The sequence below is a fragment of the Lissotriton helveticus genome, chromosome 6 (genome assembly GCF_964261635.1).
Source record: "Lissotriton helveticus chromosome 6, aLisHel1.1, whole genome shotgun sequence".
Taxonomy (NCBI): Eukaryota; Metazoa; Chordata; class Amphibia; order Caudata; family Salamandridae; genus Lissotriton; species Lissotriton helveticus.
This window is the reverse complement of record NC_136067.1, coordinates 331,994,162-332,018,005: the sequence shown is the minus strand read 5'-3', so window position 1 is coordinate 332,018,005 and position 23,844 is coordinate 331,994,162. Positions and strand designations below refer to the sequence as shown.

The window sequence follows — 23,844 nt, the reverse complement described above, 5'->3', positions numbered from 1 at the left end:
GGAAGAGAATTAAGATGGTTGGAGTCCAGGAAATTGGAGGGCAAGGGGGGTGAGGGAGATCAGAGTTATGGTGGGTAGTAGTGGGTGTAGAGGTAGTTATGTTGGAGGGGGGATATTAAGAGAGATGTTTGGATTGGCGGTAGGGATTGCAGTAGAGAGGAAGGTTTGCTAAATTAGTTTAATTTTGTCAGAGAAAAAGAGAGCTATTTCTTCACATCTAGTCGTCGAGGCCAGCGTGACAGGGGGAGCGGAAGCGGTTTGATTGCGCACAATGTTGAATAGCTCTCTAGGCCTGTTGTGAGCTCGATCTAGTTGAGTCCTGAAGAAGGAAGTTTTTTGTCTAAAGATATGTTTTTTGTAAGACGATCTAGCAAGTCTGAGGCAGGCCATGTTAGAAGGGGAGGGGTGCTGTCTCCTTAATATTTCCGTCAGTCTGAGACTGCGTCTTTCATTATTAAGCTCTGTGTTAAACCATGATTTAGAGGGGATATTTCTTTGTTTTTTTAGCTTGAGAGGGGCCAGAAGGTCAAGGGTATCGATGACTGCTTTGTTATATTGTTCGGTAAGTTCATTTGTGTTCAGGGAGGGAGGGATAGCGAGAAGTTGAGCATGAAGTTTGGATTCAAGTAAGTTAGGGGGGATCTGACTGAGATTTCTGATCTGTTTCATGGGTTTAATAGTTTTGGTAGGAGGGGGTAAGGCAGAGATAGTTATGGAGAACAGGATAAGGGGATGGACGGACCAGTCAATGGGAATGATGTTAGATAGGAGGGCTAGATCCTTGCTGGTGATGATAGCGTCGAGGGTGGCTCCTTTGGAAGGGTTTGGTGACTGACAGATTTGTTTGAGGTCATTTATTTCGAGAAGGTCAGAGAGGAGGGCGATTGAGGGATCTTTGGAATCATTCCAATGGAGGTTAAAGTCTCCCAGGAAGATGTTTTTAGAATTGGTAATTGAGGATTGGGTAAGAAGGTTGGATAGCTCGTCAATGAATGGGTATTGGTTTCCGGGCGGATTATATATATTGTGAAGGCGGATGGGGGGGAACCCTGTATTTTGAGTTCAGCTACAAGGTATTCAAAGGAGGCATATTCGGTGTTATTGATAAGGGAGAGCTGTAATTCGTCTTTGAAGATGATAGCTACACCACCGCCTTTTCGGATGGGTCTATCTTTCCTAATGATGGAGTAGCCCGGGGGTAAGAGTATGTCTAAAATGCTTGTAGAGTGGTCATTAAGCCAGGATTCTGTAAGGACCGCAATGTTGATGGATTCGCTAAGGATGGTTTCAGAGATTTCTATGGCATGGCGGGCAGCGGAGCGGCAGTTAACAAGCATGCAGGTGAGGGGTTTGAGAGTGGGTTTTGGAGAAGGGAGGGCAAGGATGGAGGTGAGATGAGGAGGGGGTCTAGGTGAGACAGGTGCGAGGGGAATACGACTAGTCCCCAATATGACGGGGATGTTTGAGAAGGTGGGGGGCGTGTTTATGGTCAAAGAGTATGGAGGGTAGGAATTTTGAAGGTTGGAAATTTCCCGGGGAGAGAGGGTGCAAGTGGTACGGAGAGGTCTTTGGGCCCGGCAAAGCAAGGGAGTTGTTTTCCACTGTTTGGAGGTGGTGGAGTTTATTAGACCAGGGCTAGCGGTGTTTCTTCGGGGAGGGTGGTCGCTGGATTTGAGGTTGTAGAAATTGTTACTAAGATGCGAGAGATCTCTGGTGAGAATGAAGAGGTTAAGTTCGATGTTGCGCAGGGAGTTTGAGATAAGAGTGAGGGGGGAAATAGGGTGAGGTGGGGAGGAGGACAAATGGGGTTCGGAATTAGCTGCAGAGGGAGATCTACTCTGAGGAGGCAGTGAGCAGATGCAGACAGGAAGCCTGTTCTGAAGAGGAGATGAGCCGATGCAGGCAGGAGAGCAGGGAGGGCTGTAGTTGAAGGGGAGAAGGAATGGCATGGCGGGATGGGGGGAGATGAAACCTCTGAGGGTGAGTAGTTTGCAGATAGCAAGGAGGTACAGTTGCAGTGTGGTGAAGGAGTGCGGGGTGGGACAATGGGAAGAGTGTGGTTGGGGGGAGAGGATGAGTTGGGAGAGGAAGGTTGGGGGGTAGTGTGATTCAGAGGGTGTGAGGCTGAGTTAGGAGAGGAGGAATGAGGAGGAGAAAAGGAAGGGGAATCCGGGTGAGGAGTATTGTGATTTGGAGTTGGGAGAGGAGGAGTGAGTGAGGGTTGGAGGAGGAATGGAAGGGGCGGCTGTGAAAAAGGGCCAGGAGGGAGGAGTAGAAGGGAGGGGAATGGGTGGGCTGATTGGGTGCAAGGGGGATTGGGAGTGAGGGGGTGAGGGGAGGGTCATAGTGAGGAAAAAGGGGATGGGTGACAACGTTTGCATAGTGTCATTGGATGTTGAAAGGTCAGGGGCGAAACAGGGCTACCGGCCACACACGGCACGGGGGGGGCAAATTAACACAGGGTCCGGTTGGGGGGGGGGGAGGAGTAGGATCAGGCGGAGCAGAGCACAACACAGTATACGAGTACAGGAGCACAGCGTTCATAAAGGGGGAGGTGGGGGGTCCAGTCTGCCCCCACCTCTCCTGGCCTTGGTGGGAGTGTGCAAGGCCAATGCCGGGGGTTTGAGAGAGACCTCGGGTTCTTGTCATTGTCCTTTGTAAAATGTAGCTTTCCATTGGTTAATAGGCTTAGTATTTCCTCCTTTGTACCGCCTTGTCTCATCTTGTAAACTCCGATAATGACTGGACCACTTATGTGTGTTGGTACTCAGTAGGCTTTAATTACAGCCTCCGAGCACTATTTTATTAAATTGTTTTCACCTGCCTGCTGTTGCAGGCAAGCCACATTCTCCACTAACCTTTATTTTTTATAGCACAGCACGCCACAGTGGCAGCCGTCCAATTGGTTTATATGCAACGCTGAACGCGGATGCATGTTTTTCTTTTACTATATATTCACTTTTGTTGTTGTTTACAACCACCCCATGCCGCGTTTTCACGTCACTAGAAGCTGCACCCTTTCTTTAGACGAGCCGCGTCTAAATAAATCAGCGGCCACTATTAAAGTTAAACCTTTGCATGTTTGTTTGTTTTTTTTTTTACAGAAAAACGCATTTGGTTGTCAACATGACAAACAAATGTTTTGTAAAAGCGCCCCATACTGTGCTTTCACTTTAATGGTGGCCACACCCCTTTCTTTAGATGCAGCTCGTCTAAAGAAGGGGGCACGGCCTCTATTAACATGAAAGCATGGCATGGGGCGCTTGTAAACAGCAACAAATATTTGTAATGCAATAGCTCTTGCATTTGCGAGAATTTAAGCTATAGTAATTTACAATACCAATAGCTCAAATTCTCATAAATGCGAGAGCTATAGCACTGCAAATGCTTGTTTTTTGTTGCACAAGTTACAGACACAATTAAACGAGCTCCTGAGATTCTTCAAACTGTGTGATTGTGAAGACATACACACTTGGTTTATAGTATACTATTGTGAATAAATGCGCCTCAACTGATTTTTACCTCTCATAAAATTTTAATAAACCTGATGAACAAGGTATTTACCTTTGGTAACGCTCTTTCTAATGGATACTGTATCTAACCGCAGTCTCCTCCCCTTAGACTATTCCTTAGGCGCTAGTTTGGATCGGGAGGTTTTTCTTAGCAGTGCTCCCACGTGCCGCTAAGAATCATCCTGTGGTTCCGTGCTGACTTCAGAACACCCCAGAAATGACTGAGCGCAGCTACATATAAGAGCCAACGCTGCACGCTGATATCAGTTTGTCTCTTCCTTTTTCACACCTTTAGACACAGAGCACGAACCACCATTGGTAACAATGTGCCTAATATTAAATCAATCATTTATACAGCATGCCTCTGCCCAAAGGGCGTCCGAGCGCTAAAAAGCATGGAAGTGAGTGTCATAGTAGGAACTATTTGGAGCCGAATAACCATGCTTTCAGGTTTTTTTTTAAACACTGTTCTGCGACCAGATGTGGAAGCACATTCCACATTTTAGGTGGCAAGAATGAAAAAGAGTGACCACCCATTTGAGCACATCACACATTAGGAACTTGCAAAAAGAAAATTGGTTGATTGGTCTCAGAGATCTTAAGGGAAGACAAGAATTAATTCTTTCCCTAAAGTATTTGGGACCTCTATTGTGGTAGGAATATAAAGTCAGCAGCAGGCATTTAAACAAGTGTAAACACACACCAGGAGCCAATGTAAATTCCACAAATGGGAGGCGATAGGTTCCAGTCTAGTTAGATTAAGAAGCAATCTAGCGTCTGCATTCTGCCCAACCTGAAGTCAACAGAGTAAATAGTCAGGAAGGCCAAGATATAAGATATTTGCATAATCCAGTCACGAGGTAATCACAGCATGAACTATAGGCTTTTAGGTGTGCTCTAGAACTATTTTATAAATGTTCTTTAGACTTAAAAGAGCAGAATCAGGAACCGGTCACTGCACTCACCTGGAAGAGAATGTAAAGGCCCTGTATTAACTTGGGACATTTTTGGATGTTAAAAGATGCCGCTCCAAAAAAGAGGGAGGTGGAAGGCAGTGAGGAATCTGTGGTTAGATAGAGTATCCACCAGAAAGAAAGTAATGGAAGGCAAGTAACTTGTTCTTTAGATAGATAATACTAACATAGATTCCTCAACTCAGAATAGATAACAAAGCAGTAACTCTCCAAGGTGGAGGGTTTGTGGAGAGGGATCAGATCAAAATGTCTTGCAAAACCACGCAGGCGAAGTGTCCTTCATACCAGACCTGGCTGTCAGAAGTAGTGTTCCAACGGTGGAACCAATGGCCATTAGACTCCGAGCCACCATGAAAGACTGGGGAATAAGGGTGGGTCCTTCAATCAAATAGTGTCAATGATAGCAGACTACACTTTAATGTATTTATCCCACCCTGTGGCAGCACTGCCAATCTTAATGACTGAGCTGCATCGCTTTGGAAGTATGCCTGGACTGCAGCTCAACAAACACAAGAGTTATATTCTTCTTGGTGGCATATGCCAGAGTGCCCAGAGACGACCTGCTGAATGTGGGCCTGCAGTGGGAAACGGGCAAGTTTTGATACATGGGTATGTGCCCGAGTGCCAGTATGCCTACAACAAGTGCAGGGTACTCAAAGAATTAGAGGCATCTGTTAAATTTTGGAACAAACTACCAATCTCAATCATGGGCAGGATGGCTTTGGCAAACATGGTTTTCCTCCATCGCTGTTTATATACTGTACAAAACTCAACAGACTGTATCTCACCCTCGACCTTAAGGACGCTTGGTACAATACAAATTTCCTTAGTGGGACAGTAGACGCAGTATGGTGCGCCTCTGACACACAAAGAGACAGGCTGGAGGATGGCTTGGACCTGCCAGACTTGGAATTATATTACTTGGTGTCACAGCTCCTGCACACAGCATGGTGGGGCCAAGAGGGTGGGAACTAGGAAAATATGTTTCTGGATGGCTCGGTGGCGATAAATATGCTGCATAAGTGCTTGATGCAGGGAAAAAATATGAATGTCCATCTTCCAAAAATAGTTGTTAGAGCAGCAGGACACAAAAGTTACTAGTATACTGTGAAAGTCATCATTCTTGAGAGTGCTGCGGTTGGATTGACTCAAGCCATTTTGAGATATAGACCATGCCATGTCGCTGACCCGATGGCGAGAGGGGGCTGTATTACACCACGTGACCTATATCCCTCAGAAGCATTCATAACATTCGATGCAGCACGTGAGGCATTAGGAGCTGGCTGAAACTGAGCAGTAAGGCCCATGAAATCTGAACGTGATTTTCAGACACGCCCCCGGTCTCGCAATCAATGGAGATATTGGAAGAGGGCGGCGGAAGCCAGCATCTGATTTTCAGATTTAATAAGGGGTTAAAGAAGGACAGATTCAAACCACCCCATGGCGGTATGATCACAATGGCAGGAAGGTCTAGGTGATCCCCTGCAGGATAAGGAATGGGAGGCTGCGTGTGCACTGCTGCACACTATAGCCAGGAATCTCTGGTTTAAACTGACACACATGTGCACTGCATCAGACGTATCTGACTCCAGTGAGGGTGCACACACTTTTCCTGCAGTGACCTCCAGTCTGTCTTAAATGCCTTGCGCACGGCATCCCTCTCCTGCACATGCTCTGGGAGGGAGGACCTGTACAGGACTAGAAAATGTGTGCAGAGTAACTAGGATTCCACTCATCTAGGACAAGAAGCAGTGCCTCTGGGGACACCTCCCATGGTTTAGGAAGTTGAAAATGTCATTTAAATTTGCTGCACTGGGGCTTGTGTTGGGGAAAAGACGCATAGCCATTCATCGGAACTCACAAAGGATGCCCAAAGCTGAGACATGGCAGAGGGACACACTTGAGTAGGCACTGGCAAAGAAGAGACACCTCAAGAAGGTCAGAACTGATGACAATGCCCCGGAGGATGTAGAGAGGTGGACACTAATGAATAACAGCCTTACCAATTCAGGGGAGGACGCGACGGACAAAGAAGATGGAGATATTCATGAACCAGACCCAGGGCTTTAAGTGGGCCGGGTCTCACCGGTGTTGAGCACCGGCATTTTTTTTTAAGGGGGCCTCGAAACAGGTCTCTATCGGGCTCTGTTTTGTGCCCTGGCACAGGCGGTCGTTTTTTTCCGGACAGCAGTGACAGCAGGCACATCGATGTGCACGTGCTCACACTGCTTACTTCTCTCTAGTGGAGAAATTACGGCATGAGGTCATGCCAGGTGAGCCTTCTAGGGGAAGTGAAATCCTTTAAAGAGAGCCATTTTCTCTCTGGATTTCCCTTTTCTTTTTGAAACTCAGGAGCAGCAACATTGTTGTGGTGTCACCAGGGCTTTAAGTGGAAGCTTTTTCAATATTATACAAGCCAAAGTTGCTGCCTATTTATCTAATGCAACCAACAACCATTGACAAAGCCAATAGTTTTGACTTGTTGTAGGTATGATGTTACTTGTTGTATCATCTATCTGGTTGCAATGACAGAAACAGGAAAATACAAGTCGGGCGGCACACTATGACAAGCACAGATTTTTAGCCCATGTGTTTTTAAGGCACACCCTTGATTATATTGGCCACGCCCCTGTGAGAGACCCCCCAGTTTTATCATCCCACTTAAAGCCCTGACCATACCCCTCACTCTAATGATTGCAAGGGGCTGACAGGTGGAGAGACAAAGATCCAGGAGCAGGGCTAGGATGAGTGGGGTAGCTCCGTAATGACAGCAACACACAGGCCTGGAGGTGCAGACATGGGGAGGCAAGACACCGTCCAGTCTCCGCATACAAGCTGGGATGGGACTATAGAAAAGTGTATGTCTATTAAAGGTTGTCTTTCTATTCCAATGTGCTACTATTACTTCGCTTGTACGAGCGCTCTGTGTAACGCCAAGTTGTTAAATAATGTTGTTGATGTTTATATCACCTTCCTTATCTGTGACTGCCCTGTGCACAGGAAAATTGACAAATAAAGATATTTAAAAAAGAAAATAAATAAACACTGTTTTTGTTGGTGTGGAACTCAGGAAGAGAACGTGTAACTCTAGATTCATATACAAAGTAACAAGACATTATGCACGGATCTGTGGTGTCAGCCACCTTCCACACAAGTGCCCTTCACCCACCAATACATCAACATTCCTGTCTATGGTTCTTTCTTTTACAAATCGAACACATATGCACTAAAAATAAGCAGAACTTTTGAGAAGCCGACATAACTGCCTGCAGTTCTGTCAAGGCTGATAAACTCTGAACAAAGCTATGCAAGATCTAATTCAATGTTATTGTACTACTTTTAGAACATGGGAAATAACACTGTGGAGCAATCTACTGTGGTGACTCCAAATTACCTTAGGCTAACTTGTGGGGGCATACAGTGCCTGACATGTAGTTCCAAAGCTAAAATGAATAATTTATAGAAATAAAAAGTACTTACAATGGCAACATCATCTTCAGAACTAGTGACCTGCTTATAGTAGGGGGCGCCTGACAGTACTCTCCAGGCTGATATTCCACACTGTGCAGCTTTCGACGCGTCTTGACTCGTCTCACAACCACCTACAAGCAAAAGTCTACGTGGAATACAAAATACATAACATGAGTTAAAATAGTTACTGGCTTTTAATCAAGCTCCACAAAACCACATGTTTTTGTACTGCGTTAAATTATCAACATTATAAATATAATACCATTGTTTTAAATTGTACAAAACATATGTTGAGTCTTACTATATGTTATTTATAACACAATGGTTCTTTATGTTAACTTTCTCATTGCATAGTCTTTATTTGAATAACTGCTTCCAAACGACACATTACAGAAGCATTTGAACGAAAGGCTTGAAAAAGAGGTGTCACAACATCTTGCATCACACCACTGGCATTAGCCAAACCCCAGCTTCTTCACTGGGAAAGGACAGTGTTGCTGTTTTATTTTTCACTGGCATAAGTGGTCCTCTGCTAAGGCGGAGGAGCGTATCCCCACTGCTCTCGGAGCAGTGTAAACGGGATAATAAATTGATAATAACATAAGTTATTATCATTATATTTTTAGTATCCGCCAGGTTAGGGTGGACGGGCCTTGGCTCCCGTGACGTCGGGGAGGAGGATTGGTTGCTGCAGACTAAACAGCGCATGAAGGTTTGACTGGCCGTCTTGGCCTGGCCAAACAGTTATACACACTTTACATGTTCTTCCGCCAGGCTGCTTTATAGCCTGGGTGGAGAACATGCCCAAGCTCCCATTCCCCATCTGAGCGCGGAACCACGACCCTCAGATCAATCACAACACTACATTGCAGCGTTGTTATTGGCTTAGGGGAGCCTGGGTGCTTTCTGGTTGAAGAGCAGAGGAGAGACTACGTGGGATAGACAGTTGCTCAGGTAAATTTGACATTTTCTTTATTATGTTTTCCCTTCCCCGGCCCCGCCACCCCCATAGTGTACCGACCGCCACTGACTGCCATGCTTATGGATTAAAAAGTGTAAATAGATTTCTGAACAGTAATGGCTCCTTAGGATCTGATGTAGGCAAATAATGACTTGTGAATGTGGATTCAGTTAACCCTCTATTTTGGACTGCTGGGACAAAGTGTTCGATTCAATTGTCTACTTCTGAGGGACTATGCGATCACTGCAGTAGTGACAGATTGTGTTGCGCAGTTATAAAGAAAAGGATATGTTTGAATTTTGAACACAAACTGCCAATGACTACTACAGTTCATGGTACAAAAGTTGTTCACAGAAGTCTACTGTCAATATACTGTGGAAAATTGATGATAACCCATGGTGAAATTATAGGTAAACCACAAAAACCAACTTCAACTAACTCTAGCAGTGTGAGATAATCTTGTGAACAGCAGTGATCAGACGGATGAAATGAAGAGATGAAAGATGCCAGATGGAAACACTGCCATTATTTCTAAATCAAGGCTTCATTGATACATATTGATTAAAATATTTGTCATGATTATTGATTTTATGGAATTTTGTTACACTCTAAAAAGTTTTCCTTTCTGGCTACTCGTTAGACTTGGCCCTTTTTGCAGGGTCATCCCTGAACTTTTTGCCTTCCTCTTGTAGTTTTTCTGACCTGTTGGCTCTTTTATGACTCTGGGCACTTTACCACTGCTGATCAGTGCTAAAGTGCATATACTCTCCCTATGATAAATTAATGTATTAATTGGTGATTCCATAATTGACTGATTTGGTTTATGTATCAGACCCTAATACAGTGCACTGAGTGTACCCAGGGAGTGTAAATCCAAATGTTGCTAGTGGGCTTGCAGCACTGGTTGTGCCACCCACAGAAGCAGCCTTGTAAAATGTGTCTAAGGTCTGCCATTGCAGAGCCTGCGTGCAGTCTGGTACGGTCATGCTGACTGGGCAAGTGCACCCACTTGCCAGTCCCTAAACCTTACATTTTCTTCATATCAGACACCCCTATGGTAGGCCCAAGGGCAGGGTGCATTGTAAGTATAAGATAGGGCAATCCCTGATGTGTGTGCCATGCCCTAATAGTGAATTACAGTCATTTTCGTTTTTCACTATTGCAAGGCTACCTGTTCTCCATAGGCCAGAATGGGCAGTTAGATTATTACATTTTATAATCCTAAACTGACTCAGAGAACATGGTAGAAATTCGAGTTTAGTATGCCTGGACTCAGAATGATAAAATACATTGTTTAGTGTAATTGGTTTTAACATTCTGTATTTGAAAATACCACTTTTAGAAAGTAGGTATTTTCTTTTCTAACTATCCAAAGCCTGCCTCTGCTAGTTTGTGTATTCCTTGCCTGGTGTTTTTGAGTGACAGGGCTAGGGGATTCCAAGAGACAGAATGAGTCAGCCCAGTGGTGAATCTTTTTTTAATAATAATAATAATTTCTTTATTTAGATATATAAAAACATATCTTTAAAAGATTCTTCCAACACATTAAGTACAATTTTACAGATTAAGAAAAATAGAAAAAACAGAATAAAATTTGGCCTTTCTTATCAGTGCTTATTGCGACGTATCAATTTAAAAATTAACACTCATGGACAAAGCAGATGAGGTTAAAATACTTATCGTTCTACATAGTTATCAGCAAAGCCTTAGCCGTTTCCAATTTTTCTAAAATGCTGTAAACTTGCTGAACGAATTTGGCCAATTTTATATTTAAAACAGTGTTCTCTAAAGACAGAGCAGCAATAAGGGCGTGCCTGCATGTCCGGACTCCCAACCTGTTCCATTCTGGCCTGAGTAGGCGTCTGCGTTGAAGAGTAAAGAGAGGGCATATGCAAAGCACATGCAGAATGGTTTCATTTGCTGCCCCACACCCTCTGCACATTAGATCGTCCCGTTTTCGACGCCATGCTGGGAGATTTTGAAGGAAACGCCAGTCTCCCAATCTAAGGGCGATCAGACATCGCTTTAGATAATGAGAAAATGTTGCCGAAAAGTAGTTGGCCGGGGATAGTCGTTTGTAAGAGTTGGCTACTGCCCAAGCATGACTGCGTTTCGCAAGAAGGGTTTTGTCCATGATCAGGGATTTCAATCTTATACATTTTTTGATTGTATTTTTAAAGACAGTCTGGCTTGGATTAAGAGCCCAGAGATCCGCAGCAGACATTCGTTGAATGTGGTCATTTAGGAGGCGGCCAAATGATCCCCCCCGGGTTGTTCACACTGATTTCCTTCCAAACTAGTGGTGAATCTTGTCAACAAAGTTCTCCAAGGCTGTGCTTTCCTTCCACAATGCCGGCTCCACCTTCTGGGGAGCGGCTGATGTCTCTACCCTGCACAGTGAATGAAGAGAAGGAATCTTGTCAACAAAGTGCTCCAGGGCTATGCTTTCCCTCCACAATGATGGCTACACTTCCTGCGGGGTGTCTGATGTTTCTGCCCTGCGCTGTGAAAGGAAAGAAGGAGTCCTGTAAACAGAGTGCTTCAGAACTGGTTTGGAGTGGGCAAAGGCCCCTCTGCCTTCAGGGGACAAAGGAGTTTGGGGTGTAAATATTGGGACCCTGATCCCAAGAAATTAGATCACTTTTGGACTACAAGAAGAAACCTCTACTGAGGAGAGGAACCTGAAGAAACGGAGGAGAGACTATTACTAAGATGAAGTGCTGCTTAGGGGATTGGCCTGCAGTGGTTGCCTGACTGCCAAAGAGAGGAGAAAGAACTTTGTGTGCTTTACTTTCAACTTGTGAAGGATCTCCAAGGGCTTGGAAAAGAGCAAGCTACCAAGGGGGTGAGCAGGGGTTATTTTAGGAGTGTACCCCCCTTACCCCTGTTTGTCACAAGTACCTACCTGTGCCAACTAGAGACCCCCAAATCTAACACTACTTCTGAATGCATCTAGGTCAGTCGGCCCCAGCCATGATTAGAAGGATTTCTGTTTGATGTAATACTAGTGAACAAGTGCCAGAGTCATGGTTTACATGGTTCAATGTTGATCCATATGGGTGTGCTGTTCGGCATGCATCTACTTCCTTCTTTGTCTTCGCCCTAGCAAAACTGAATGGCATAGCCCTTTGTGGCTGAGTGGATGAGGTACACAATCAGAAATCTTACTGGAATACTTTACTGAAGAACTTTAGATCTTTCTTGAATCTGCGTTTGTCTGACTGAATGTGTAGTCAAGTATGTTCCAAGACACTCCTTCAGTTGCTTTCAATTAAGTTCTCTCATGTTTTGTATTAGGGCCATTGTTACTTAACTCAAGGGGGGAAGGTTAAAAAATGGGGGCACTTGCAGAGAAAATATGAGGTTACTTTCTGAAGGTACTTGGGATCAGACCTCAGGAAGGCCTGATTTGGATGTTGAAATTAATGCTTTTCTCTATACTGGGAGCCAGTGCAGGGCTTTCAAAGCTGTTGTTATATGACCATGTCTTCCAAGTCCTGCTGAGATGACCACAAAATGGTCCGACTAGAGAAGGATTAGTATCTTCTTGAGCTTGTATAACTGATGGAGTGTGCCTTTCAACATTGCACTGATTTGTGGACTGAAGAAAGAGCTGAGATTTCAGAGGGTCCCTAGGTTTATGTATTCAACTTATAAGCAGATGATGAAAGTTTAGGAATGGAGGAATCCTAGGCCATGGGGCGAGGTAAATGGAAGCCAGTTGGTTTCCAATATCCAAACAATAGGATCTCCAACTTGGAATCAATAAGGTATAGGAGGCTCTCCCTAATCCAAAATTAACCATACTGCTGCAATTCTCTACTCATATTTTTAGTCGCAGAGGTTGCCTGGTTGGTGATGTGTGGTGGTCTAAGCCAGGGATCTACCATATTCACACACTGAACAGAAAAGAGAAGAAGATGATCCTTGAAGTGCGCCACGTGTCATTTTAGAACCGGACTTTGCTGTAACTATGTGGACCTGCTGGATCAGTGACTGAGAAAAACTCAGATCCTTTTATTAATGTATTTGAGGTTCTCACCCAGTCTTGCAACCCTATTAGCAATATTTAGAAATCCATCATTCAATAAGCTGCTAATATGTAATTTTAGGATTACGAGCCGATTCTCATCTAGGCCAGAAGGTAACCTTCTCCAACATTCATTAAGACCATCACATTTGAACGAGAGCTACATTGGCAGCGTGGGGAAGGTCATTGGTGTTGATGTGCTCCTGAAGATGGTAGGTGACCCATGTCCATGATCTCACGTGGGAAAGCAGGTTTAACAATAGCAGGAAGTTAAGACGTTCAAACAGTCCACTGACTTTTTAGGAAAGTCGCTAGCATGTTTTAATGACCAGGGTACTGCTTCATGCAGATGTGAAGCATTAATTCAGTGATATCCCGCACTATCATTTGAAGAATTGTATGGTTCATGTAGCTGCAAAAGGTTTAAGTGGTGGGCGGGACACATTTTGAGTTGAAGAATTTTAAATGGCATTCACGCTCTAGATTGTATGTAGGAGATTGTAAGATGTAACATTTGAGTAAAATGACTTTGTATCAGATGCTAAGGTGGCTGAGCGTCTCACATCTGGTTTTATATTATTGCTTTGTTTGAAAATTGAAAAATAAACAGTATAAAACAGGGCATTCTCAAGTGGGTTACAGGATATAGGCATGGTCTTCAGCGCCTGAATATTCATTCTACTCCGGTGCATGTAATACTATTTAGATGTCAAGATGAGAGCATCCACGAGCTAGTTACTACAGTACAGTTTCTTAATCTTTTTGCCAGCATGATGGTATCTTCTCATATAAATTCTGTATGGACTTTTGTCAGTCACATATGGTCTTTCGCCATTTTCGTTCAAGTCTTCTTTTGCAGATTGCTATTATATGCTTTAAATCAGGTTTCTTTTACTTCTATTATTCGGTGACTGTGATATCACGTGTTGCTGTGATGTTAGAATAGAAAGATGGAGGACTTGTATCCAGGTCTGTTCTTGTCAATAGGTATCAAGAGAGGATGAAGCATAAACTTTAGCTATGTGGCTCATGGGAACTGAGCTTCAGCCTTCACTGTGCAGCCTTTTTTGGGGTGCATTAGCACAGACTGAGTTAGAGATAGGCATTTGTTCGGCACATGAATAGTGTGTATCAGCTTCTTTCCATTCGCCTTCTGGGTGTATAAAAGGTCCAGTATGTGCCCTGCTTGGTGAGAAGCAAGTGCTTTAACTGGTTGAAACGAAGGTGGGCATATTCCCTAGGAAAAATGTTACCTGTTTGCTATTTTCATCCTCTGTCCACATGTTGAAACTTCCAACCACTGATTCCCTTGGTTCTGGGTTGGAGTTATTGGACCAGGGTGAGAAATTCTTGGAGTTATTGGACCAGGGTGAGAAATTCTTCCGAGAAAGAAGAGCTGCAGTCAGTATTCCGTAAGTATCGGACAGGTTTACCAAATCTTTAACATTTATTGAGGAACAGAAGATGGAATGTTCAAATGGAGTGCAGGGAGGTTCTATAGCAACAGAGCATGGGAATTGCTTGGTGATGTAATGTCCAAAACGCTTCCTCTGCAGGAACATCTCTTCTTGGCTGAGATCTTCAAATTTATGTTACTAGCTTACCCATGATTGTAGAGCGATCTACATTGAACTGTAGTTCTGTGGTAGCTTGAAGGTGGAAATTGTGCATTTCAGTTCAGTCTTAAATTTCGAAAGAGTGTTTTACTGTGGGGAATGCAGTTATCAGGCTCTTTTAGTTGGTTGCTTAATTTCCGGCTGGCCATGTATACATCTGCTTAAAAATAACTTTTTGGATTTTGGAAATAGAGCTCTGCTTCCATATCACTCTGTTTCGCTCTGGTGTTGAGGTTCAGTTGTAGAAAACCAAGGGACAGTAGCCAGACTTCTTAAGTATGAGCATGTTGGATGGTCTTTGAAGGACATTTTGATTGGGGGAGATCTCTGGGTGTATTGGATGTATCTGAATGGATGCTGATGTTGGCACAGTGAGATTTTCAGCTTGAATAAATATTTGTACCTGCACCAAGGCTATGTGACGTGGCCTTGGCATGCTCAGCCAAGTAAACATCCCATCTAGGGTATAATACAGGCTCATGAATTTAGCCAACCAAAAACATTTCCCGCTGGATAGATTCAAAAACAAACTTTTCAATACACTTCAGCACAATATGAAAATATCAACCTCAACATGCCTACCTCTAGTTCAACAGTATCTTTGTTTTTATGTTACTTCTGTTCTGTAAAGGCAAATACTGCAATCTATATAAAGTACTAGACAATGTGTTGGAAAGTGGATCATTAGTAGGGGTAAATGTGCCTCTACTACTGGCAAGAAGGCAACTAACACAGTCTAGGGCTCAGAATAGGTCACAGAGAATTATTCCTATGCACAACCCTTGGTAGCTTGGCGGCGAGCAGGCAGGCTTAACTTCAGAGACAGGTATGTAAAGTATTTAAAAACATCAATTCAGTAAATAATTAAGACTCAACACACAATAAAAATCCAACACCAATTTATAAAAAGGGGAAATATTTGTATCTTTAAAATGACTCCAAACAAAAACAATCCAACATAGGGAACTGGCGATATTAATTTTTTTATCATTTGGCACTATATAGCACATAGAAACCTATCGCGTATTCAGACATCTAGTCGCACTCAACGGGGACCAAGTCAAAGTTTCAGGTCGACCGCGATGGAGCCCTGCTCAGCTACCCCTTGCGATAGGCCTTGGTCTTTTTCTGCTGGGGTCCCTCGAAACTCTCCACCAGTCCGGATTCGGTGAGGGTTCGCCGGCTTTCCTTGCGACGAGCTCCTGGTCAAAACTATGAAATTCAGACCTCCGAAGAGAGTCCCAACGGGGTGAACCAGGGATCCAGACTGGCTTGCAGTTGAAGATGGGCAGCTTGACTATCGCAGTTGGGGCAGGTCAAGTCCGTTACCTTCAGACTTAGAAACTTTTACTGAGCTTTTTCTCCTGGGGTCCCTCGATGCTCTTCACCAGGCAGGATGTGGTGAGGGTTCACTGGCACAGGTTTCGACAAGCTCCCAGTCAAACTCTGGAAGTCGGGTCTCCGGAGCTTTTCAACGGGATGAACCTGGAAGGCAGGCCTTCTCGCGCGGTGCGTGCTTCACTGAGGGCCTTCATCTTGGTTGTCAGGTACAGTGGAGTGCTTGGGTTGTTTGCTTTGTAGACGATGCAGCGGGTCATGAATGTGATGCAGGCAGACAGTAGGGGCCATTTGAGTTCTCTGAGACTTTTATAACACTGCCAACTCTGCAATTCCCTTAATGAAGGTCCCATCAGGTGCTTACACACCTCACACACCAAAATCCCGTTCCAATTCCAATGACTGTAGACCAAGCACTATATACTTCAACTTCACTTTCAATGAAAATGGTAAAACTCCTCTCCCAAACACAGCTAGACATTTTTCTCCTATCCTCTCTGGTATTTAGGAAGAGCAGAGATTTTTCCTGTTTTTAAGAACAAACATCTACATTTTTAGGACAGAAGCCAACAATTGGATGCAGAAACACAGCAGACTGACAATAAAGGCTTTAACAATGAGCGGGCATCCTTCAGCCACACAGACCACTTTAAAATTAAAGACAGGTCACTCTATAGTAATAGACTAAATATACAAAGTCAAGATGTTAGCCAAATATTTCTATTAAAAAACCTAACATATGTAGAGAAAATTCACCCGCACCAGAAAGAGGCCTGATGATCTTGAGCAAATCAAAAACTTCAAAAATGTATGTACACTCATTAAACCCAATGTACAAAGTGTCAAAGCTGGAGACTTAGGCCAGTAAGGAGCAGAGATCTGGTGCTCGGCTAACAGTAGTACATCATAAATAACGTCCTAAGGAATGATTCTTGGAATCACACAACCTTCACAAACAAAATCTCCAAAAGGTTGGTAGCCCATGTGAAAGTAATGTGATCGTCTAGCAGTAAATTTATATAGAAGATGCAGGTTATCCAGCAGTACAAACAATACAAACAAGCTCATCACATTTATTATCCTTTGAGTCCAATTTGGCATAATTATAGTGAGGGACATATACAGTTACTGTACATAAACTGATTGCACTATTTCCGCATCATATAGCGGATCCAGCCTCAGTAGTAAAGTATATCTGAGGGGCAGTGGCGTGGCAAGGTCAGGTGGCACCCGGTGCGGAGACTTTCTCGTCACACCAGCTTGACAAAGTGGCAAACATATGTGTTTAAAACACGTTTTTGCCATTTTGTCACCCCACTCAGTGATGTCACCCAGGGCGGCCAGCACCACCTCAACCCCCTTCCTACGCAAATGCTGAGGGGTAGACTATAACCTACTTCTCAACTGTGTGAACCTATTAAAACCAGTGCACGGAGCTCAAGGTAATAATGATCCAGAAATGTGTGGATTGGGATCGGTCCGGGAGGGGGTAGGAATCCCTAAGGTCTCTTTCGCCATTTAAATTGCCTAATGCTGTTATCCCAACATTAGTGGGGCGGGGGCACACAAGGCTCAGGGTGGGAGTCCACCCACACCACTACCTGGTGTGCTTTCTAAAATGGCACTGTATTCGTGAGGGGTGGGTTTCCACTTTCGAGGAGCCTAATCAAGATACATCGACCTCCTGGTGTCGCCCTGGGGACCTCGTGTTCACCTACCCTCCTGATTCTCCCTCATCCTTCAGGCTATCCGCCAGCTCCCTCTCTGGGTGCTCCCAAGCATCAAGGAGCTCCTTCCATAAACCCACAGGGTCCAGTGTTGGATGTCCATATTCTCGCTATATGTCTTTTCGCTAGTGCCAGGTCAATGAATTTTGTTCCAACTTTTCGTTTGGGTCGGCGTGGGTAAAGCCCTAACAGGCATATCTCCACTATTGTGTCAATGGTGCGTCCCAATGTATTCCCCAGGGTGGTCATGACCCCGTCCCAGTAGGGTCGTAGCACTGTGCATTCCCGCGTCATATGTATAATATCAGCATCCAGGTGGTGGCACCTAAGAAAGCTGTGTGGGTCTCCACCGTAAGCTATATGCAATCTTTGGGGTGTTATGAACGTCATGTTAAATAAATAAATTGTGTATATTTCAATCTCGTATTTCTCGAGATCTTCTTTGGACATGCCAGGTTTTTTTCCCAGTCTGAGTCTCCGATGTCCCTACCCCAAATCCCTCCCACTTCAGACGCAGTTTATGATCCAAAACTGCATTTAGCTAATTTTTGCAGTTAAATCCATGTTACGGTCACGTCCTATCTTGAAAACGTAAGAACAGTTATTTGAGTCTACCATCCTGCAAAAATATAACTCCACATGCATCATCAGCAGGAGGGAGATGTGGTCATTCCATCCTTTTTTTACCAGTTCGATACTGGGAAATGAATTTTCAACACAGGCATTAGGGATGGGCAAAAGAAAAAAAGTAACCAGCACTGACTGGAAGATGCTACAGACTGCAGAGGAAAGTCTGTTCAAGCATTTAATATTGTGCCCATCATTACAATCATGCTAGTTTATCAGGAGAGACATTACAAAATAGTGCAATCAGCAAGATATCCTCCCTTTAAGTGCAGTACACCACTTTAAAAGCACATTTGAAACCCTTCAAATGTGACTCTACTTTCTGCATTCAGATCTGCTCAGCCAATTTTTCATGCGTGAAGCAAATTATATTTAAAATTGCAATGCTTTGGTGCTATCACTCTGATTTGATAGTAAGAAATTATTTTCTGCTGCAGCCTGTCTCCCCAGCATCATTCAGCCATGCTCGTCAACCTATTTAACTAAGGCCCTTGCAAATTCTGTTAGAATGCAGGCAGTGCCTGACCATAGTGGGTGCAGTCAGACATGGCTTTCTCAACACTTCAGTCCATGGCCCTGTCCTCTCTGGCTCACAACGCAGGGAATTACTATTAATGTTACCTTCTCCCTCATGCCCAACAAGTAAGGCCAGCAATAACGACCCCAGACTAGAAATATTGCTAGGGCATATGACCTCACAAATTAAATGCACCAGGAACACAGAGTAAAGGCAAGTAGGGGTAGCCGAATAATGGCGGCATGTGGTGCCCTGGAAGACACATCAATACACAATGGAGCACTTTGCATTTAGTACTGAGTAGGTGCAGTCATTTACCATGTTAACTTATTATTTGCCTTTGGGAGCTAGTTCTCTACAAGCCACAAGGAAATGTTTCAAAGGCTCGTGTATGGAAGCTTTTTCATATTTTAGCTTTCAAGTGCTTGTGTTAACAGAGTCTATTTCAGAGACATATGTTGCCTTTTTTGATGCATTTTTGCTCGGAAGACGAAACCAAGCTCACCAACTACAGACCGATCTCCCACTTACCAAACCCAGCCAAGGTTTTAGAGAAAATCATCCACAGATGCCTCACTGACCACCTTGTCAACCACCAGATCCTAGAAGCAACACAGTCCGGATTCAGACCCAACCACAGCTAGGAAGCACTAATTGACGCAACAGACAATTTCTGCATGATCCTTGACATTGGAGAGACAACAGCCTTCCTCCTTCTGGACCTCGTGGTGGCCATCGACACGGTATTGCACCCCAACCACATCAGACGCCTACCCAAGATCAGAATTCAAAAATCTGCCCTCGGCTGGACTTGATCATTTTTTCACAGAAATAACTCAAATGGTCAGCCTAACACTGTATACCTCAGAAGCCCATAAACTCATACGCAGAGTGCAAAAGGGTCATCCCTCAGCCCTACGCTCTTCAACACATATATCAATCAAAAAGTCAACGTCATACGCACCCACGACACCAACAACCTCTCATACAATAACGACACACAACACATACTGTCCCTCTCAGACAAAACCACTACCTCCACCTGCCACGCCAGGAACCTCTGCATCATCGAAAACAAGCTGGAAATGTCTGCACAAGTCAATGCTGTTACAGCTTCCTGCTTCCCTACCTTGAGGAGGCTGAGGAAGATCTTCAAATGGCTCCCGAGCAACACCAGAAAAACCGTCACCCATGAACTCCTTAATAGCAGGCTGGACTACGGGAATGCCTTTTATGTCGGAATCACCAAGTAACTAACCACAAGACTACAAACCATCCAGAATGTGTCAGCCAGACTAATCCTCTACGTTCCAAGCAAGACTCGCAACACATCCCACCTCAGAGGGCTCCACTGGCTCCCACTACACAAGCACACTCAGTTCAAACTCCTCACCCACACATTCAAAGAACTACGCAACATAGGCCTAGACTACCTGAACAATCTCATCTGCTTCCATCAACCAGCTGACACCTCAGCTCAGCCGGACTCCTGCTTGCACACATCCACGAAACAGAGCCAGAGGTCTGTTTTTCTCATACGTCGCTTCGACATCGTGGAACGACCTGCAAGAAGGTGAAGAGCTGGCTCTTGTACTAACCCCTCCCCTCGAGACGACGCCATACCTGCCAACTCGCACGGTGCCACTGTGTGACACACGATATCTGTTTCCATCACCCGGTCTTCCGGTAAGGAGCCGATATCACATGGTGGCAGGGAAAACGAGCTGAAAACCACTGTAAATAGTGGTTTTCCAGCTCGTTTTTCGAAGCTTTGAACTGCCAAAGTCCATTAAGAGGCGTGAAAACACCCCAGGACCTCGACACCAGCCTCAGCAATTATTTTTTCTGAGTGGGCGGGGAGGTTTAGTGATCAAAAGTGCCTCGTGGGTACTTCTCAGCACGAGGCCCCCTCCCCTCCTCTCACGGTGAGATTGTTCTTCAAGTTGGCAAGTATGAAATACGTATATTATCAATCAGAAGCGACGTTTAGGTTTTGTCTAAATTTACAGTTTGTATTTTACCCATACCATACTTTCAAGTTTGACTTTTTGAAGCAGTTTTCACTATCCATGCAATAAACCAAACATCCAAATAAAAAGAGATAGGACTCTAGCATAAAACCAATCTCTGTCAAACCAACGTAAATGAAATTCCACCTCTGAACGAAGGATTACCAACAGAGCTTGTCGGTGTTATTCGTGTATTGAAAATGTAAAACGTATTAGTGCAAATATTGCAGTTATAGCACTTCACATTTTGAAATCTCACATCATATGTAACGTTCTCTGCAGGATCTACTTACACTTCACTTAGAAACCATTATGTTGTAGCCCTTAAATAAACTTTTTTTTCCCCACCCAAAAAAAAATTGTGGGCCGCCCATTATCTGTTAACGCCACCACGAACACCGAGAATAATGCTAGAGGCCTACTATAGGATGATAGGTCCACTCCAGGGCACAAGTCGGGGGTACACGGAAGTGAACAGCGTCCTCCCACTAGTTTCACAGGGTGAACGTCGTCCACCCTGCCAAGTTGGGCCCCACTAAGTAATGTGCTGAACTCGTCCTGGTGTAATTTCCAAACACCGGGACACTTTCAGCAGAGCCTGCACGTAGTCTGCTTTAGATCTGGAACAAGCAACAACGTGAAGGCGGGGACAGGGCTTTCTTAGTTCAGACTCCTGCTGGGCAATAACAAAGGCCTCAGGCCTCTTTAGGTTTCGCCTAGCGAAGGCTGTGCTTACGCAGCTCTCGCTGGGAGAAACTGATGTTTTCAGAGAATGGGGTTGGAACCCGCCCCTCTTCTCCATTGGCTGGCCTTGTAAATGCTGGCCAGCCATTGGAGGAGAGGGGCGTCACTCCATTCAAGCCCCGTCTTTTTCGGATTCGGGGGCGTGTTTTTTGCAGTTTTTAACTCTGTGACGTCATCCGTCACTCAACTTCAAAAACCACGCCCCCGAATGCGTAAATGGCGGCGCTTTTCTTACGCCATTTCTGCCCGCCCGCCGCCGGAAGAAGTCGCCGAGTCCTCCGCCCCAGCCGGTGAGTGCTTGCTTTTCTGCCCCCCCCCCCGTTCCTCGTTCTGCTCGCTTTTCGGCCCCTCCACCCCCCTATTCCTCCATTGTGCTCGCTGCTCGCTTTTCGGCCCCCCAACCCCCTGTTCCTCGTCCCACTAGCTTTTCGGCCCCCCACCCCCCTATTCCTCGTCCCGCTCGCTTTTCGGCCCTCCCACCCCCCTGTTCCGCGTCCCGCTTGCTTGTCGGCCCCCCCACCAACCTGTTCCTCGTCCCGCTCGCTTTTCGGCCCACCCTACCCCCCTGTTCCTCGTCCGGCTCACTTTTCGGCCCTCCCCACCCCCCTGTTCCTTGCCCCGCTCGCTTTTCGGCCCCCCCACCCCCTGTTCTTCGTCCCGCTCACTTGTTTCTTCTCCCAGGGGCTGCCTCCCTCCAGCCCCCACCCTCACTTCCCACTCCCTGCGAAACCCATTCAGGCAGCATTTACATGAGAATAAAGGAGGGGGCCATTCAAATTCCCATCAACTGCCTCTGATGACCCACCTAACCCCGCCCGCCCCCTCAGCCCCACTGTAAGCCACAGGTTGGCTCAGAGGGGTGAAACCTGTAGGAATACTTTGGGACAACGAGCGACCCGAATATATCACGACTATTGCACACTCGTCTATGGTGTGAATGCTGCAGCAGGCTCATAACTCTGCAGCGCTCTCACGAGTGGGTGTGAGTGTCACTGTGTAAAAACACCCCTTTTGCCTCGGAAGTATGTTAAGCCGAGCTGGAGACACGCAGGTCTCTGCTTACGCTGCAAGCGTGAGGACCATGGCACAGGGAATAACTGCCGCTTTTTGCTCATTGAATAGCTAGAGCTTTTTGTGCATTGAATAGTTAGCGCGTTTTGCGCATTGAATAGCTAACGCTTTTGAGCATTGCCCGCCATCAGAGCTCTGTACCGTAGAGAAGTACGGAAAATCTACACTTGCGGAATACCACTCCTCGGATTATCCTTAGGGAGGTGTTCCAGGTGGGAGAGATGCATTCTAGCGCCTAAAGCTGTGGGTTGTGGTACCAAGGAATAAATCCCGAGTCCTGCCTTTGGAGGGTCAACATCCAGTGATTCCAGGCAAATCACTTATCTTTTATATGTTAAAAAATGTATTGCATAGTTCTTGTGTAAAGCGCTCTAATGCCATTGAGCCAACTTCGCTCTTTATCTAACTGCATAAAAAGTGATTCTTGCAACCCTCCAACCTACCCAGGTGAATGTCGGGTGGATAGTGGGTGGTATGTGTGTAATAATGCCCAGTCTGAGGTGTAGCTTCTTCGAATGCTCATTTGAGATCCTGAGGCCTGCCCTGGTCTCTGTCTCCATCTATCTGGTCGCCTGGTGCGCACCGGCGGCCTCATTTGACCCTCTCATCCCCCACACAGGTGTCTCACATGCTGTGGTCCTGTGGATCTCTTGTACCTGGTGCCCACCAGAGACCCTGAGTCACCAAGTACTCACAGCGCAGCGTGTTTTCTGCGGCACCTCAGAGGCTCTGTCTGGTCCAGGGCCCTCATTCCTGCCTTCTGATTACCGAGGGGCGGCATCCGATGTTAATGAGGGTCTGGCAGCAAGAGGAAGGGGGCAGGTGGGGCACAGTGCCAGGGGCGTGACAGTGCGCTCTACCCAGGTCTGTCTGTCTGCGTGTCGCTCTGTCCTGGCTGTCTGCCTCACCCTCCGCCTGCGCGCCTGTCTGGGCAGCTAGTTGGACAGACAGCCAGAGAGCACAGAGCGAGGGACACATACCCCCAGGGGCACTCTGCCACGGTCTCAGACCCTCGTTCAGATGCAGGGGAGCGGCCTCAGGGCCTGCTGCCAACATTTCACCTGCCTGACTCCTCTTTTCAACAGGGCGCTATCGCTTCTCTCCTGTTTCCTTTACGTTCCCTCTTCCTCGGTCTCTCTCCCCCCAAACACACACTCCTCTCTTTCTCACACTCACACACACACACACACACACTCCCCCTCTCATAAACACAAAAACACTGTCTCTCTCTCTCCCCATAACACTGC

The 23,844-nt window shown here is 45.5% G+C and overlaps 1 protein-coding gene across 3 annotated transcripts in view; it reads right to left on the bottom strand.

Moving 5' to 3' along the window:
* NBAS (NBAS subunit of NRZ tethering complex) overlaps positions 1 to 23,844 on the bottom strand; it is a 2,361,081-nt gene that overhangs the window by 2,028,456 nt on the left and 308,781 nt on the right. For all 3 annotated transcript variants that reach the window (XM_078647778.1, XM_078647779.1, XM_078647780.1), the window contains exon 10: positions 7,967 to 8,102. In XM_078647778.1, coding sequence (XP_078503904.1) covers positions 7,967 to 8,102 — 136 coding nt within the window. The remainder of the gene's footprint in view (positions 1 to 7,966; positions 8,103 to 23,844) is intronic.